We start from the raw sequence: 18,967 nt of genomic DNA, 5'->3' as shown, positions 1-18,967 counted from the left end.
TGAGCAAGTGAGCAAGCAAGCAAGCAAGCAGGTGTGTGGTGGTGGCTCATGTCTGTAATTCCAACAGTCATGATAACTGGGAAATCCAAGTCATCTTCAGCTATTTTGCAAATTTGAGGACAGTCTGAGATGACAAACTTTTTCTGAAAAACAAAAGCAGCAGGGTGTGGTGGCTCATGCCTCTAGTTCCAGCACTGGGGGCACCAAGGCTCACTGTGAGTTTGAGGCCAGCCTGGACTACAAAGTGAGACACTGCCTTAAAAAAAATCATTATAACATTTAATGTCACATTTCCAGACATAATCAAAGCAGCATACATACCACAATTTCTCCAAAGCGCTGGAAAATGTTTCGAAGGTCATGATACGTAGTGGTTTTCTCAAGGTTGCCAATGAAAAGAGTTCTTGTTGCTTTGGGGTGAAACTCATCTATCCTTTCATCCAAGGGGCGAAATTCATTTTCACTTTCTGTTTCTGCAAGTGGGAGAAAAAGGAAGAATAAAACAAATAGTTTTAATATATACCTTAATATGTGTTTATTTTTCTGGAAAATCTACACTTAATAAACTTAATCTCAGAGGCTGAGTATATGGGTCAGTTACTTGTTAAAGGTACTTGCTTGCAAAGCCTGTTGGTCCAGGTTTAATTCCCAAATGCCTGTATACACTGGACAAAAAAAAAAAAAAAAGAAAAAAAAAGGTAACATAATTGCCTGGTATTTGTCTGTAGCAGCAAGAAGCCCTGGTGTGTTGACACTCAAACATGTGCAAATAATTTTTTTGTTTGTTTTTGCTTTTTCAAGGCAGGGTCTTAATCTAGCTCAAGCTGACCTGGAATTCACTATGTAATCTCAGGGTGGCCTCAAACTCACAGTGATCCACCTATCCCTGCCTCCCAAGTGCTGGGATTAAAGGCATGTGCCACCATGCCTGGCCCTAATTATTTTTTTAATGAAAGTAAAACTAAGCTGAAAATATACAAACTTCATTATTCTAAAATTTATTTATTTATTTATTTATTTAGAGAGAGAGAGAGAGAGAGAGAGAAACTCCACATAAATGCGCTACTTTGTATATCTGGTTATGTGGGTACTAGGGAACCAACCCTGTTCATTAGGTTTTGCAGGCAAACACCTTAATGGCTGAGCCATCTCTCCAGCCTGAGTTTATTTATTTATTTAGATTTGGGGGGAGGGTGTTGTTGCTTTTCTAGGTAGGATCTCACTCTAGCTCAGGCTGACCTGGAATCTCAGGGTAACCTTGAATTCAGTGATCCTCCTACCTCTGCCTCCCAGGTGCTATGATTAAAGGTGTGTGCCACCACAATTTTAAGATTTTTAAATTATATTAATTAATTAATTTGCAAGAAAGGCAGAGAAGGAGAGAGAAAAAAAGCACAGGTGTTTCAAAGCCTTTTGGGGCTACAAATTAAATCCAAATAGTTGTGTTACTTTGTGTATCTGGTTTTATGTCAGTACTGGGGGTTTAAATCCTGGCTGACAGGCTTTACAAGCAAATACCTTTAACCACTGAGCAATCTCTCCAAGCCCATCTTTACCTTTCTCATTCTGCCTATAGGACTACAATCTCAAGGTATATCTGACTGGGCATGGTGGGAAACTATTGAGCAGTTCCCACCACTGAACATTATTGATGATGTAAACAATGTTGTGTAAACTGAGCCAGAACATACTCATACTGCTCCAGTCTGATGGCTCTAATGGCAGCTCACTTTAGCCTTACCAATTTCATCATAAAATATGTTCTCTTCAGCTGGGAGTGGTGGCACATGCCTTTAATCCCAGCACTTGGGAGGCAGAAATAGAAGGATCACCGTGAGTCCAAGGCCACCCTGAGACTACATCGTGAATTAATTCCAGGTCAGCCTAAACTAGAGTGAGACCCTGCCCTCCAAAAACAAAACAAAAAAAAGTTATCTTGTACAAGGTCAGAGAGATCCACTAACTGACTAGAACCCATTCATTTTCTCACTCTCCTTTTAAATATAAAAATAAAATCTTTTTTAAAAGTAAAATAAGCTAAGTGTAGTGGCACACACCTTTAATCCCAGCACTCAGGAGGAAGAGGTAGGAAGCTCGCCATGAGTATGAGGCCACCCTGGACTACATAGTAAATTCCAGGTCACCATGGAGTAGAGTGGGACACTACCTCAAAAAATAAAACAAAACAAAACAAGAAAAGGTGGGCTGGAGAGATGGCTCAGTGGTTAAGTGCTGTGAAGCTTAAGGACCTGAGTTTGAGGCTCCATTACCCAGGACCCACGTTAGCCAGATGCACAAGGGGGCACACACGTCTGGAGTTCGTTTGCAGTGGCTGGAGGCCCTGGCGCGACCATTCTCTCCATTCTCTCTTTTTCTTTCTCTCTCTGTCGCTCTCAAATAAATAAATAAAAATGAACAAAAAAATTTTTTAAAGGAAATAATAAAGGAATGGTAAAGGTAACAGGAGGGGGATAGAGATGGAGCTCAGTCAGTAGGACATGCACACAAAGTTCCAGGTTTCACCCTCAGCACCATGTTCTACGGTGGTGCATACCTATAATCCCAGAACTTGGGAGGTAAAAGGATGGGAATCAGATAGCAGTGTAGGAACCATGCCAAAGCAGCCTAGGGGAGAAAAAGCCAAAAACCACCCTAGCAAAATACACTCTTCTACTAAAAAGTGAGGTGTATAAGAAATTATCAACACAGCAGAGAAGTAGGAGAGACCCAGAGTGTCTAGAGCCCATAGAAGCAGCAGAAGTGGCTTCAGCAGTGGCGGCACCAGGTCCGTGAGGCCACAGCCATAAAGCTTGTCATGAGCTGCAGGAAAAGCCAAGTGAGGGATTCACCACTCACACTGGAGCTCCTTGCAAACTCAAGAAACGTGAAGGGAAGAGGGCAGGGAAGAAGGGAGGAATGGCTAGTGAGGAAGAGGATCACATGGACCAGCGGGAGAACTAGAACCACCATCCACAGCCTCCCCCCACTGCCAGCATAAGCACCAAAGACCCAGGGAAGGGAGCTCACCTACCAGGCACCCAGCACAGGTGACCAGAGCAGTGATCCAGCAACCCACCCAGCCTACCTGAGCCCACAGCACAGCAAGAAGGGACCCAAGTGAGAGTGCAGTATAACTGAGACCAAAATAATCCCAAAAGACAGCTGGGATTACACCACGTCAGTACATGTTAAATAAGCCTGGTATTTAGGCTTAAATCAGAAGTGCTAACTGTACCTTCCATGTCAGGATAAAGTATATATTAAATCTGATGGGTAGTAAGATTTGCAATTCTTAATTTTTTGTTTATTTTTATTTAATTATTTGAGAGCCACGGGGAGGGGGGGGAGGCAGGCAGGCAGGCAGAGAGAATGGTCACGCCAGGGACCCCAGCCACTGCAAACGAACTCCAGACATGTGTGCCCCCTTGTGCATCTGGCTAACATTGGTCCTGGGGACTAGAGCCTCGAACCGGGGTCCTTAGGCTTCACAGGCAAGTGCTTAACCGCTAAGCCATCTCTCCAGCCCAATATTTGCTATTCTTAAAATATTTTATTTATTTGAGAGAGAGAGAAAGAGGCAGATAGAGAATAGGCATACCAGGGCCTGTAGCTACTACAAATAAATTCCAGATACATGTGTCACCTTGTGGCATCTGGCTTTACATGGGTACTGGGGAATTGAACCTGGGTTCTTTGGCTTTGCATGCAAGTGCCTTAACTGCTAAGCCATCTCTCCAGCCCAAGATTTGCTATTCTTAAATAAACTATATTTGGGGCTTATCATTTGTTGCTTCCTGATTTATAGTGCCTTTGCTTTCTGTTCTGTTGTGTGTCATGGAAGGGTCTTACTTGGTCACAAACTGAGTTGGAACCCTCAACAGATCAAAAATCCTAGTTGACAGGATTAAGGCTGTGGGACACACACACCCTAAGGGACTGTGACTTTGTTAGAGGATCTGGTTGTCATAATACCTACTCTTGCATAAATTACTCTATGCTGTTTTACACTGAATGTGTACATTGTTTAGTTAAATTTTAGAATCTTCCTGTATTTTGCTCCACTTAGCATACATGAATACTTTCATAATAGGCAAACCCATCATCTAGGGTCACTTTGTAGAAACTCTGAGAGTTTTAAGGGCCACACCTAGCACCTTAAGCTCTTACCCTGAAGATATATAACATCAGATTGATTGATACATCTAATAATACTGCAGATAATTAGAAAATCCAAGCATTAAAATTAATCCAAGATGCAAAAATATGCACATTATAACATAAGAAACACAAAAAAATCAAGACAATATAAATCCACCAAAAAGTACTAATGCATCATAAAAGACCTCCGGTGAGATTGATTTGGAGGAAATGCCTGAGGAAGAGTTCAAAAGAATATGAAAAGAATGATTACAAAAATGAAAAAAATGAAAGAAGACACAGGAAACCAATTTAATGAAATAAGGAGGTCAATACAAGATATAAATAAGGAAACAGAAATAATAAAGAAAAACCAGTCGGAATTACTAGCAATGAAGAACACAGTCAATGTAATAAGAAACTCTGTAGAAAACCTCACCAGTAAAATGGATGAAGGAGAGTACAGAATATCTAAACTAGAAGACTAGGTGGCAGATATCATACAGTGCAACAAAGAGAAAGACACACTAGTAGGAAAATATGAATGGGAATTTCAAGACAATTGGGACACTATGAAAAGATCAAACATAAGAATTCAGGGTATAGTATAAGTAGAAGAATTTCACTCCAAAGGCATAATAGGCATTTTCAACAAAAACCATAGAAGAAAAGTTCCCCCAAATTAGGAAAGAGATGCCAATGCAAATGCAGGAAGCCTTTAGGACACCAAAAAGACAAAACCTGGAAAAAACCCCTCCTCGCCATATTATAATTAAATTACCAAACATAAAAAAGCCAAAGAAAATATATTGAAAGCATTACCATGGGATAATTTTTATAATCATGAAAGTCGTTAATTTAAAAAATTTGAAAAGAAATTAGAAAAGTTGCAAGTACACAATTTAATGCTTTACCTTAAAGCCTGGAAAAAAGAAGAAAAAGTCAAACTGAAAATCAGTAGACAGGAAGAAATAATGAAGATTAAGGCAGAAATTAATGAAATAGTAACCCCCCAAAAAATATCCAAAGAATCAATGAAACAAAGAGTTGGTTCTTTGAAAGGATAAATAAGATTGATAAACCCTTAGAAAATCTGACCAAAAGAGAGACAGAAGAGACACAAATTAATAAAATTGGAGATGAAAAAGGCAGCATCACAACAGATACCAGAGAAATTAAAAAAATCATAGGGGCATACTGTAAGAACATATGCTCCACTAAGTTTGAAAATCTGAAAGAAATGGATGATTTCCTTGACTTATATGACTTACCTAAATTAAATCAAGATGAGATTAATCATTTAAATAGACCTATAACAAGTATGGAGATCCAAACAGTTATGAAAAATCTTCCAACTAAAAAATGTCCAGGCCCAGATGGATTCACTGGTGAATTTAACCAGACCTTCATGGAAGAACCAATACCAATGCTTCTTAAACTTTTCCATAAAAACAGAAAAAGAAGGAATCCTACCTATAAAGCCAGCATCACCCTGATACCAAAACCAGGCAAAAATAGAACAAAAACAAAACAAAACAAATTACAGACCAATCTCCCTTAACATAGATATAAAAATTCTCAACCAAATATTGGCAAACAGAATGCAAGGATATATCAGAAAGATCATTCACCCCAACCAAGTAGGCTTTATCCCAGAGATGCAGGGATGGTTCAACATATACAACTTGATAAATGTAATACATTATAAATGGACTGAAGGACAAAAATCACATGATCATCTCATTAGATGCAGAAAAAGCATTTGGCAAAAATCCAACACCCCTTCATGATAAAAGTCCTACAGATACTGGGAATAGAAAGAACATATCTCAACATAATAAAGGCTATTCATGACAAGTAGAGACAACATATTACTAAATGGGGAAAAACTTGAAGCTTTTCCACCAAAATCAGGAACAAGACAAGAGTGTCTACTGTCCCCACTTTTATTTAATATAGTACTGGAAGTCTTAGTCATAGCAATAAGGTAAGAGACACATAAAAGGGATACAAATTGGAAAGGAAGAGGTCAAGTAATCATTATTTGCAGATGACATGATTCTGTACATAAAGGACCCTAAAGACTCTATCAGCAAACTGTTTTTAGCTGATAAACCCCTATAGTCATGTAGCAGAATAAACCAACAGAAATCAGGAACCTTCCTATATGCTAACAACAAACACACAGAGGATGAAATCAGAGCATCACTTCCATTCACAACTGCATCAAATAATAATAATAATAATAATAATAATAATAATAATAATAATAATAATAATAATGTACCTTGGAATAAACCTAACTAAGAAAGTGAAGGATCTCTACAATGAAAACTTTAAAACACTCAAGGGAGAAATTGCAGAAGACACTAGGAAATGGAAAAATTTCCCTTGTTCTTGAATCAGAAGAATCAATATTGTGAAAATGGCAATCTTACCAAAAGCAATTTAATGCAATTCCTACCAAAATTCCAATGGCGTTCTTCATAGAAAAAAAAAATCCAAAAATTCATTTGGAAGCACAAAAATTTTTCAAATATCTAAAACAATTTTGAGCAACAAAAATAAGGCTGGTGGTATCACCATACCTGATTTTAACCTATACTACAGAACCACAGTAACAAAAGCAGCATGGTACTTGCACAAAAACAGACATGTAAATAAATGGAACAGAACAGAGGAACCAGATGTAAGCCCGGGTAGCTATAGCCACCTGGTATTCGACAAAAATGCCAAAAATTCTCACTGGAGAAAAGACAGCCTCTTCAGTAAATAGTGCTGGGAAAACTGGATATGTATCTGTAGAAGGATGAAAATAGATCCTTATGTCTCTCCATGCACAAGAATTAAATCCAAATGGATCAAAGACCTTAATAATATCAGCTCTGAAATTCTGAAACTGCTCCAGGAAAAAGTAGGGGAAACCCCTTCAACATATTAGTCTTAGCAAAGACTTTCTGAATATAATCCCAATTGCTCAGGCAATAAAATAAAACCACAGATTAAACACTAGGACCTCATGAAATTACAAAGCTTTTGCATGGCAAAGGACACTGTGAATAGAGCAAAGAGACAACCTACAGAATGGGAGAAAATCTTCGCCAGCTACACATCTGATAGAGGATTAATATCTAGGATATACAAAGAACTCAAAAAATTAAATAAAAAATCAAACAAGCCAGTTAAAAAATGGGCTATGCTTAGCTGGGCATGGTGGCACACACCTTTAATTCCAGCACTCGGGAGGCAGAAGTAGGACTGCCATGAGTTCAAGGCCACCCTGAGACTTCATAGTGAGACCTTACCTCAGGAGAAAAAAAGGGGTGGAGGGCCTATGGAACTAGAGAGTTCTCAAAAGAAGAAATATAGATGGCATATAAACATCTAAAAATATGTTCTACATCCCTAGTCATCAGGGAAATACAGATTAAAACTAGGTTGAGATTTCATGTCACTCCTGTCAGATTGGCTACCATCAAGAAAACAAATGACCATAAATGCTGGCAAGGATGCGGAAAAAGATGAACCTTTCTACACCGTTGCTGGGGAATGCAATCTGGTCCAGCCATTGTGGAAATCAGTGTGGAGGTTCCTGAGACAGCTAAAAATAGATCTACCATGCGACCCAGCTATAGCACTCTAGGCATATATCCTAAGGACTCATCTCACTACCTTAGAGATACTTGTTCAACCATGTTTATTGCAGCTCTATTCACAATAGCTAGGAAAAGGAACCAGCCTAGATGGCCCTCAACTGATGAGTGGATAATGAATATATGGCACATTTACACAATGGAGTTCTACACAGAGGTTAAGAAAAATGAAGTTATGAAACTTGCAGGAAAATGGATGGATCTGGAAAGGATCATACTAATTAAGGTAACCCAGGCCCATAAAGCCAAATGTTGCATGTTCTCTCTCATATGTGGATCCTAGCTACACATGATTGGACTTCAGTGTGAGTAGGAAGAAAACTCAGTAGCAAAGGCTAGTAAACTAGGAAAGAGATATAAAGGGAAGAGAAAGGGAGAGGGGGACTTAATAGGATGGTATTATATATATGTAAGTAGAAGAACAGATTAATGGGGGTAAAAAGGCCTAAGTGAGGTCAGGGGAAGAGACTGAGTAAAGGAAAGATGGAGGGAGGGCTAATCAAAATCCAAGAGGATATAAATAAACCATATGAAAACCTACATTTTTGGACAATGGAACACTCAGGAGCCATAGATTGTTGCTATAAAATTTTCAGTGCCAGGGATGGGATATCTTCCAATGAGTTGCTGGCCAGGGAGGTCTCTAATGCCCCCAAAGTATTACAGGCCATTGCCAAGGCCCTTGATTTACTACAAGGAATAGATGGTAAGACCCTACTGCTGAAGACTCCACATACTTGGGCTACAAGGTCACTGAGAAATACTGCTGGAACTGAGTTGAAAACCTTCTCCATGCAGACCAGCTGAAAGAAAGCTGGGAAAAGCCACGCTGCACGCAGTTCAATGGGAGAGAGAGAAATCACCCCTGAAGATACTCAACAGTGGACATTGCAAGCTTTAGATTTGGCCAGCCAGGCCAAATGAGCCAACGGGTGCAACAGTGACACATCTGTTATAGGAGAAACCAACTGCCCTCTAATGTGATTGAAGGCCCACTCCATGGGAGGGAATGCATCCTTGATACTGAAAATCTACAACAGGGGTAGTCATGAGGCCTAGGGGTGTAACATCTGCTGCTGTCTGGCTAAATGTATATACTATGCTCAAACTGCCCAGTAAGCACTTCTCTTAATGTTCACACCCATATATTAATCCTACTCTAACTTTTCGTTAGAGAACCTTCTCTTTACAGATGGCAGTGACCTTGGGGTGACTCAGAAGGTATCACGGTGCTGAGAAAAAGTGACAAAGGAGTGCTCAGCACTGCAGCATCTCTATCAGACCTTCCAAGGCTCAGGGTCTAATGCAGAAGAGGAAGCAGAAAAAATGCAGAGCCAGAGGAAGGGTAGGACTCCTTACAATGGGCTCCTCCAGACACAAAATGGCCTGGATATCCATGACCTCACAGTGCCTGACACTACCTACACAAGACCATCATATAAGAGGTAAAAGATGATGACATCAAAATAAAAGAAAACCTGACTGAGAGGGGAAAGAGATATGATGGAGAGTGGAATTTCAAAGGGGCAAGTGGGGGGAGGGCAGGAATTACCATGGGATATTATTTACAATCATGGAAGTTGTCAATAAAAAAATACATAAGTTTTTTAAAAAAGTATGAGAATCAGACATTTAGGTCACCCTCAGATGATTTTGAGGCCAACCTGAGATAGACAATATTAAAATCTGTAATAGCTTCCTTTTTACCGAATTGTTTTATTTTCGAAATTGGAACTTCAGCTTAACAAAGGGGGAGAACAAGCAGCATTTTCCCATATATACTCTACTTAACTTTCCAAACCAGCCTGTCAAGAGTAAAGCTCAGTAGTAGAACATTTGACTACAAAAACACTATGGATCTTCAGAAAAAGAAAAACAAGAACAAAACAACAAACTTCTTCCTACAAGTTCATGTTTAGAGAATCCTAATGCTCTTTACAGGAGTAAGTACAGTTTTTGAAGCCACGAGGCATTTTCTTGTAAATCAAGGTGCCCTTGGATATTGACCTTTAAAAAGGTTCTGTGGCCTGAGCAAATTAACTCCATCTGTCTCAATGCACTTGTGACTACTACTATGTCAATCCAACCATCATGACAAGATTCTACTGTTTCTAAATATTCAATATTATCACATATTTCATATATTTAAATATAAAAATGCTTGTGTATTTTATTTTAATATATACATCATTAAACCAGTGTCTAATGTTACCCAGTTCTGGGAAAGGGTCTTTTGATTTTCCTATACTTAACCCAACCAAGCCTCTTAAAAGTCATGTAGCTAAAATCCAGTTGTTTCTTGGGTGCTAAATAATAAGGCTTAAAAGCTTTTCGAGGCTGGAAAAACAGACAGGAAGAGGCAGACAGAGAGTGTGGGTAAGCCAAGGACTCTTGCTACTATAAACAAACTCCAGATGCATGCTCCACTTAGTGCATCTGGCTTTACATAGGTATTGGAGAATCGAATCTGGGCCATCAGGCTTTGCAAGCAAATGCTTTTAACCACTGAGCTTACAGATCTACACTAAGCCTGTCTGCTTTTGAGTTCTACCTCAAAAGGTGTAAGCTTTCCTTTTCTCTTTCTTCTTCATGTATAGACCAAAATCCTAAGCATGCCTACCCTGACATTGCTCATTCTCACTCTTTCTTTGAACCCCTTCCCCCACTGTGCAGCTGCTTGACAGACCTCTGGTGTTGGGCCTTCCTACTTTATTAGACTCTAACTCAAAAGACATGACTTTCTTCATCCTGTCACCCATCTCCCTCCTCCAAGAAGCTACTAAGACTTACAGCTTGCCTACCCTCCTTTAGATTTTCTCCAACTCTTATTAATGTTTAAAAAGTCAGTTATTTCTTCATTAGAGCACCTGAAAATCATTGTCACTGTGATGAACAAAACATGGGTTTTCCCCCAAAGATAGGATCTTAATCTAGCCCAGGCTGACCTCAAACTCACAGTAACCCTCTTACCTCTGATTCTTGAGTGCTGGGATTAAAGGTGTGCTCTACCACAACCAGCCTCATAATGTTCTTTATTAATGTTAAAGTGAGTAACCTTTTAAGACACACTCCCAGTATTGTGTTGATGAATAAAACTAGAATAGAACCCACATTTTGGACACTTATGTTGCTCTCTCATAAATGTGAATGACAGCAGTGGACAGGACTGGTGACTAGCACTGGCTCCCTGGCCTCACCTGGCCCAATCCACGCAGTCACTTCAATCTGCATGCCAAAGAAGAGTTTGCCTTTTGATGCAGTCAGTGCTTTCTCTTGGTCCTCTTGTTGCCGAAAGAATACCAGACCATATCTCTCTTCTGAAGTTCCATGAATCTGCACTGAAGTCACCTTGCCAAATTTCTTAAATTCATGGAAAAGGCCATCTTTAAGACTTGTATCTAAATAGTCAAACAAAAACAAGTTAACTTTTCTAAGTTAATTATAACCCTATATTTAAACTATTTCTAATACCAAATAAAAATTTAAGCCAGAAAAATATCTGTTTTTGAATAAACTATGCAGGCCGGGCGTGGTTGTACAGGCCTTTACTCCCAGCACTCGGGAGATAGAGATAGGAGGATTGCTGCGAGTTTGAGGCCACTCTCAGACTACATAGTGAATTCCAGGTCAGCCTGGGCTAGAGTGAGACCCTATCTCAGAAAACCAAAAACAACAACAACAACAATAAAATGTGTTGTTTAGCCGAGCGTGGTGGTGCATGCCTTTAATCCCAGCACTCGCGAGGCAGAGGTAGGAGGATCGTCGTAAGTTCGAGGCCACCCTGAGACTCCATAGTGAATTCCAGGTCAGCCTGGACCAGAGTGAGACCCTACCTCGAAAAACTAAAAAAAAGAAAAATAAAAATAAACGTGTTGTTTATATCCCATCTACTTTACAATCTCTGTATGCATATTTTTAAATAAATACTTGGGGGAAAGTCATGTGCATGCACCAGGGCCTCCAGCCCCTGCAAAAAGACACCAGATGCATCTGGCTTTATGTAGGTACTGGGGAATTGAACTTGGGTCATTAGGCACTTCAGGCAAGTGCAACCAATGAGCCTTCTCTCTAGCCCTGTGTGCATATCTCTATGCACATGTAAATGTGTGTATAATGTTTATATATAAAATGCAATCCTCCATACAATCTTTGTATGTAAAAAGGCAACAGCCAGCAAACAAACTAGTTCTGTAGTTGCTTTTCTTCTACAGTACTGAATGTTAAGAAACACAAGAAATCATGGAAAATGTTAATTAAAAAATAAATAAATAAATAAAAAAGAAACACAAGAAAACTTATTTCACTACAATGAAAAAAATATAGTCTATCTCATTCCTCCATAGCATCTAAGAGGAACGTACATCATCTAACATGTACCTGTAGAGCGAACTGGAAGATTCTGAACTTTGATCCCAAAACTTTTACGAGGCTCATCTTTTTCAAGAGGTGAAAGCAACTGGGAAGTAGGTGCAGGGACGGCTGCAGATTGTACTGACCGGGCAGGAGAGTCATCACTGGAACTGCTGCTGGAATCAGTGCTGCAGAGGCAAAGGAGAAGAGCCCCCATGGGTGTTAGTGCAAAGGCAAACAGAAAAGAAGGAGCACATGAAACTTAAACTAGAGGCTGGAGTGATGGCTTTGCAGTTAAGGCATTTGCCTGTGAAGCCTAAGGACCCAGGCTCAATTCCCCAGTACACATGTAAGCCAGATGTACAAGGTGGTGCATGCATCTGGAGCTTGTTTGCAGCGACTGAAGGCCCTGGTGTGCCCATTCCCCCCCTTTCTCTCTCTCTATCAAATAAATAAATAAAATATTTTTTAAAAAACTAAAGCTGGGCGTGATGGTGCACACTTTCAATCCCATCACTTGGGAGGCAGAGGTAGAAGGACTGCCATGAGTTCAAGGCCACCCTGAGACTACATAGTGAATTACAGGTCAGCCTGGACTAGAGTGAAACCCTACCTTGGGGGGGGGGGGAAAACAGCTAGGCATGGTGGTGCACGCCTTTAATCCCAGCACTTGGGAGGCAGAGGTAGGTGGATCGCCGAGTTCGAGGCCACCCTGAGACTACATAGTGAATTCCAAGTCAGCCTGGGCTAGAGTAAGACCCTACCTCGAAAAATCCAAAAAAAAAAAAAAAAAAAAAGACACCAACAAACCAACAAAAACCCTTAAAACTAGCAATAAGGAATTGGCCTAAACCTTAAGATTGGAGTTTCTGGAAGCCCTACACTCGGTCTATCATGCTCAGTCCTCAGAAGTATAAAAGACAGCAAACACTAGGGAGACTATGGAAGCAAAAGCAACATTCTTTTATTGATACCTACTACCAAAATGCAACTGTTACATTCTGTGAATGACCTGATTTTTTTTCCAATTGAAATGACTAGTGAGACACAGGAGTGGTGGCTTTCCAGCATTTGGGAGGCTGAGGCAGGAACACTGAGAGTTTAAGGCCAGCCTCTTGCCTACCTTGTTTTCTGCCAAACTCTAAGAAAAAAAAAGTCAGGGCTGGGGAAATGGCTCAATGGTTAAAGGTTACATAGCCTGCTAGCCTGGGTTCAAGTCCCCAGTATCCACAGAAGGCCAGATGTACAAAGTGGCACAAGAGTCTGAAGTTCACTTGCAGCAGCAAAAGGCCCTAATACCATATTCTGTCTGTCTTTTCCTCTCTCTATCTCCCCCCGCCCCATCCTTTCTCTAGTAAGTAAAAACGCTTTAAGAAGTTAGCATTTCTCTATTATAGCAACAGAAAAATTATTACCCATAGTAACCAACACATTGTTTATTAAATAAGGTGAATAATAAATAGAACTTGCTATATTACTGCAAGACCCTAACTTTAAAAAAGACCAGTGGGGGCTGGAGAGATGGCTTAGCGGTTAAGCGCTTGCCTGTGAAGCCTAAGGACCCCAGTTCGAGGCTCGGTTCCCCAGGTCCCACGTTAGCCAGATGCACAAGGGGGCGCACGCGTCTGGAGTTCGTGTGCAGAGGCTAGAAGCCCTGGTGCGCCCATTCTCTCTCTCTCCCCTCTATCTGTCTTTCTCTCTGTGTCTGTCACTCTCAAATAAATTAACTAATTTAAAAAAAAAAAGACCAGTGGGCTGGAGAGTTAGTGGTTAAGGCACTTGCATGCAAAGCATAAGGACCTAGGTTCAACTCCCCAGGAGTCACGTAACCCAGACACACAGTCACTCATGCACACAAGGTGGTGCACGTGTCTGAATTCAAATGCAATGGCTAAAGGCCCTGACATGCCAATTCTCTCTCTCTCTCTCATTAAAAGAAAAGGGAAGAAAGACTAGTGAATATAATTTAGATAGAATAAGAACACGAATGATAATAGAGCAGTGGATATAATGGTTCTGGATCCAGAGGCAGGTTTAAATCATGGCTCAAGTAAATTCCATGTGTCCAGATCACTGAGCCTCTTCCTAAGTGTCAGCTATAGAATGGAAGCAACAAAGCCAATACCCTCTGTTCGTGCTAAGAATTAAGTAGCACAACCCTTATGCATCTGGTTGGGGGATGTCAGGCATGCTACACACTAGCAGCTCCATCTACGACAGGTCGAGTGCTTTATATTCAACATGCTTTTAGGTTGCAGAATTTAGTATTTGTATATACATAATGAGGTGTCCTGGAGACAGGACTTAAGTCTAAACACAAAATTCATTTATGCTTCAAACACATCATATATATAACTGTAGGTAACTGCATACAACATTTTTTTGGCATGTGTGCAGTATAGGTAGTGTAATAATGTGTATATGCCCTGTGCACAGATAGAGGCCAGAGGAGGTCAGGTGTCCTCTATCACTCATCCATTTTCCTTGAAACAGGGACTTCAATGAACCCAGAACTGCAGGATTCTTTTTTGGAGGGGGGTGTCAAACTGGCTGATCAGTGAGTCCTAGCAATTCTCTCTTCTCTGCTCCCCATATTACTAGGATTATAGATGTATATGCTGGGAAATGGAACTCAGTGTCAAATAGATCATCTCAGGCCCTCAGCCTTTCTGCTAAGACTTCTCTCCAGGTCTGCATACATTTTGCCTAATTCTATGCAAAAAAAAGAAAGTTACATAGCATAGAATTTTCCACTGTGATATCATGGTGGCACTCATAAAGTTTCAATATTTGGAGAATTTATTATTTTGTATTTTCAAGGAAGAAATGCTCGCCCTGAATTATTAGTACTAGTAGTACTATTATCCCGGGGGTAAATTAACTTGGGATTTTGCTATTTTAAAAATTTCTTTTAGGGGCTGGAGAGATGGCTTAGCAGTTAAGCACTTGTCTCAGAAGCCTAAGGACCTCGGTTCAAGGCTCGACTCCCCAGGACCCACATAAGCCAGATGCACAAGGGGGCACATGCATCTGGAGTTTGTTTGCAGTGGCTGAAGGCCCTGGCACGCCCATCCTCTCTTTATTTGCCTCTTTCTCTGTCTGCCTGTTGCTCTCAAACACATACATACATACATACATACTTTCTTGTACACTGGGCATGGTGGCACACACCTCTAGTCCCAGAACTCAGGAGGCAGAGGTAGGAGGATCACTATGAGTTCAAGGCCACCCTAAGACTATATAGTGAATTCCAGGTCAGCCTGAGATAGAGTGAGACCCTACCTTGAAAACTTCCCCGTCCCCAAATAAGAAAAAAAATTCTTGTGAAGCTGGGAGTGGTGGCACACACCTTTAACCCCAGCACTCCTGGAGATAGAGGTAGAAGAATCACTGTAAATTCAAGGCTACCCTGAGACTACATAGTGAATTCCAGGTCAGACTGGGTTAGATAGAGACCCTACCTTGAAACAAACAAAAAAGAAAATTCTTGTGGACTGGGAGATGGCTCAGTGGTTGAAAGCACTTGCTTGCAAAAACCTATCCACCCTGGTTCAATTCCTCAATACCCACATAAACTAAAAGTCCTGGTATATTCATTTAAAAAAAATTTTTTTAGCCAGATGCACGAGGGGGGGGATCACATTTGTCTGGAGGCCCTGGAGTACCCGTATTCCCCGCCCCCTCTCTCTCTCCGTCAAATAAATAAATTTTAAAAAATAAAATATTTTTAAAAAATTTAAAGCTGGGTGTGTTGGCACATGCCTTTAACCACAGAACTCTTGGAGTCAGAGAGGCAGGTGGATCGCCCTAAGTTCTGATACTACACAGTGAATTCCAGGTCAGCTTGGGCTGGAGTAAGACCCTGCCTCAAAAAGACCAGAAAAAATCTTAAAAAAAAATTTTTTTTGAGGTCTAGTGAGATGGCTCAGTGGCTAAAGGCACTTGTCTGCAAAGCCTGAAGGCCCAGGTTCGGTTCCCCAGTACCCTCCTAAAACCAAATGCACAAAGTGCCATAGACATCTAAAATTCATTTGCAATGGCAGGTGGACCTGGGATGCTCGTATTCATTCTCTCATTCTCCCTCAATCAAAGATTTTTTTTTTTTTTTAATCTTGAATGAAGCCAGGCATGGTCTCATGCACCTTTAATCCCAGCACTCAGGAGGCAGAGGTAAAAGGAAGGCCAGCCTGAGAGTACACAGTGAATTCAGGTCAGCCTGGGCTAGAGCAAGACCCTACCTCAAAGAAAAAAGGGAGGGGGCCTTGGAGAGATGGCTTAGTGGTTAAGGCACAGGCCTGCAAAGCCAAAGGATCCAGGTTTAATTTCCCAGGCCCCACATAAGCCAGATGCACAAGGGATGCATGCATCTAGCATTCATTTGCAGAGGCTGGAGGCCCTGACATGCCCATTCTCTTTCTCTCTCTCAAGTAAATAAAATTTTTTAAAATGTTTTTTGAATGGCTGATGGAGAAATGTGTGGTATGTGACTCTTGTTAGTGGATAATGTGGAATTCAGTTAATGAAATTGAGTTCATTATTCTCCTAGGTTTAATGAAATGCTCAGAAGGAAAGACAGTCAATTGGAAATCAAGAAGAAAAAAGTTTCTACATAGGTTAAGGAAGAGATATATTTTATTGAATTTAATATTCCAACCAGAGGTGGCAGCACAAACCTATAATTATAGTACTTTGGAGGTGGAGGCAAAGGCTACATGTGTGCTGGTTGGTACATGTGTATGCATGGACAGTTCAGAAGATAACATCAAGTGTCATCCTCAGGTACACTACCCACCACTTTTTGAGATAGGGTCTTTCACTGATCTGGGGCTCACTAATTAGGCTGGACTGGGGGCTGTCTAGAGAGCTACAGGGATTTCTCCAATAACTTTCCATCAAATCAGGGAACTAATAATTTAATCCCCCCCACACACACACGCAAGCAATACACAAATGCTTGGGTAAAGAACAAAACATTAAGCAGATTTTCTCCCAGGTTTGGGCAATTCAAAATGTACCCACTGTTCCTTGTGCTTTCCTCAACCCCAAGTAATGATGCCCCTTTTTTTGTTTGGAGACAGGGTTCCTTCACAAAGTCCAGGCCTGCTAGGAGGCTGGTCCAGATCGTGCCATCAAGAACACTGAGGTTACATATATACACTATTCATACCCAACAGTTGGAGGCCAGGTGCTCTCATGAAGTCCAGTCTAGCCTTGAACTTGTTATGTAAATGAAAATAACCTTGGACTCCTGGACTTCCTGTCTCCACCTCCATCTTGTTGTGATTATTGGCACATGCCACATACTCAGCTCCCCAACCTTCTTTTGGTGGGGAGAGGGAGGTGAACTCCTGGATGTAGGAATTCACATCTTTGGTCCTAGCCCTCTAGAGGCTGAGGTAGAAAGATCATCATGAATGCAAGCTATGGAGTGAGTTCCAGCCTAGGCTAGAGTGGAACCGTGCCTTGGAAAAATAAAATAAAATATATATAAAAAATAAAAAGTTAGTGAGTGCATGTGTGTGGAGACCATAAGACAGTGTCATTGTCTTCTTCAATGGCTCTCACCTCGTTTTCTTATTTATTTTTATTTATTTATTTAGAGAGAGAGACAATAGGCACACCAAGGCTTCTAGCCACTGCAAATGAACTCCAGACACATGTGCCACCCTATGCATCTGGCTTACATGGGTCCTGAAGAATTGAACCTGAGTCCTTTGGCTTTGTAGGCAAGCAGCTTAACAACTAAGCCATCTTTCAGCCCAACCTAATTTTTTGAGACAAAACTTTTTATTGAAACCTACTAATATTCATCTAGGATAGTCAATCAACAATTCAGTTAGGAAAGACAAGCTAGCAATCCCCAGGAATCCTTCTCTATCTCTCTGGCACTGGATTACATACCAACACACACTACTTTACCCCTCAAGTGCTGTGGATGTGCACTAAGATCCTTGTGCTTCAGTGCCCAACACTACCTACAGGGAAAGATCATGACATCAAAATAAAATAGAGACTGATTAAAATGGGGAGGGCATATGATGGAAAATGGGGTTTCAAAGGAGAAAGTGAGGGGAGGGAGGGCATTACCATGGGATATTTTTATAATCATGGAAATTGTTAATAAAAATTTGGAATAAAAATTCTTTTAAAAGATCCTTGTGCTTTTATACAATCACTGCACAACCAAGCACCTCCCCCCAGCCCAATAATGGCTATTCTACCTAAGGTCCTAGCACTCTATGTACTCTCTGCTTTGGATTTTTAGTTAGTCAGCTTGTTAGCTAGCTGGTTTTTGCAGGGCTAGGGATTGAACCTAGTGCCTAGTGCATGGTAGGAAAGCACTACCACCACAGAGCTGCACACCTTGCCACCACACTAGGACTTTCCACTGTACCTATCAAAAAAGTGACTTTAGCTGGGCGTGGTGGCGCGCGCCTTTAATCCCAACACTCGGGAGGCAGAGGTAGGAGGATTGCCATGAGTTTGAGGCCACCCTGAGAATGCAGAGAGAATTCCAGGTCAGCCTGAGCTACAGTGAGACCCTACCTCGAAAAAAAACAAACAAAAAAAAAGTGACTTTAGTCTGAGTATAGCTCAGGGACAGCATGCATGCAGGCCCAAGGTGAGGGGGAATATAAGGGAGAGAAGAAAAGGAAAATATGTACCAAAGATTAGAGCCTTTGGATGGTTATCCTATTTCATTCACAAACTCGGTTCTTCCGAATACATTCAGAATTTCTCAATGGGGAGTAGGGAGGGTGATTTAACTGGCACCTAGTCGATAAAAGTCAGGGATAGTGCTAAGCATCCTACAGTGCACAGGACAG

At 40.9% G+C, this 18,967-nt stretch overlaps 1 protein-coding gene across 2 annotated transcripts in view; it reads right to left on the bottom strand.

The window, feature by feature from the left end:
• The window catches only part of Spen (spen family transcriptional repressor), an 87,277-nt gene that overhangs the window by 23,647 nt on the left and 44,663 nt on the right, over positions 1-18,967 (bottom strand). For both annotated transcript variants that reach the window (XM_045148916.1, XM_045148917.1), the window contains 3 exons: positions 12,168-12,328; positions 10,988-11,188; positions 322-473 (listed from right to left, as the gene is read on the bottom strand). In XM_045148916.1, coding sequence (XP_045004851.1) covers positions 322-473; positions 10,988-11,188; positions 12,168-12,328 — 514 coding nt within the window. The remainder of the gene's footprint in view (positions 1-321; positions 474-10,987; positions 11,189-12,167; positions 12,329-18,967) is intronic.

This window comes from Jaculus jaculus, chromosome 5, assembly GCF_020740685.1.
Source record: "Jaculus jaculus isolate mJacJac1 chromosome 5, mJacJac1.mat.Y.cur, whole genome shotgun sequence".
Lineage (NCBI taxonomy): Eukaryota > Metazoa > Chordata > Mammalia > Rodentia > Dipodidae > Jaculus > Jaculus jaculus.
Note: the sequence above shows the minus strand (reverse complement) of the source record. Positions and strands in the feature narration are given on the sequence as shown.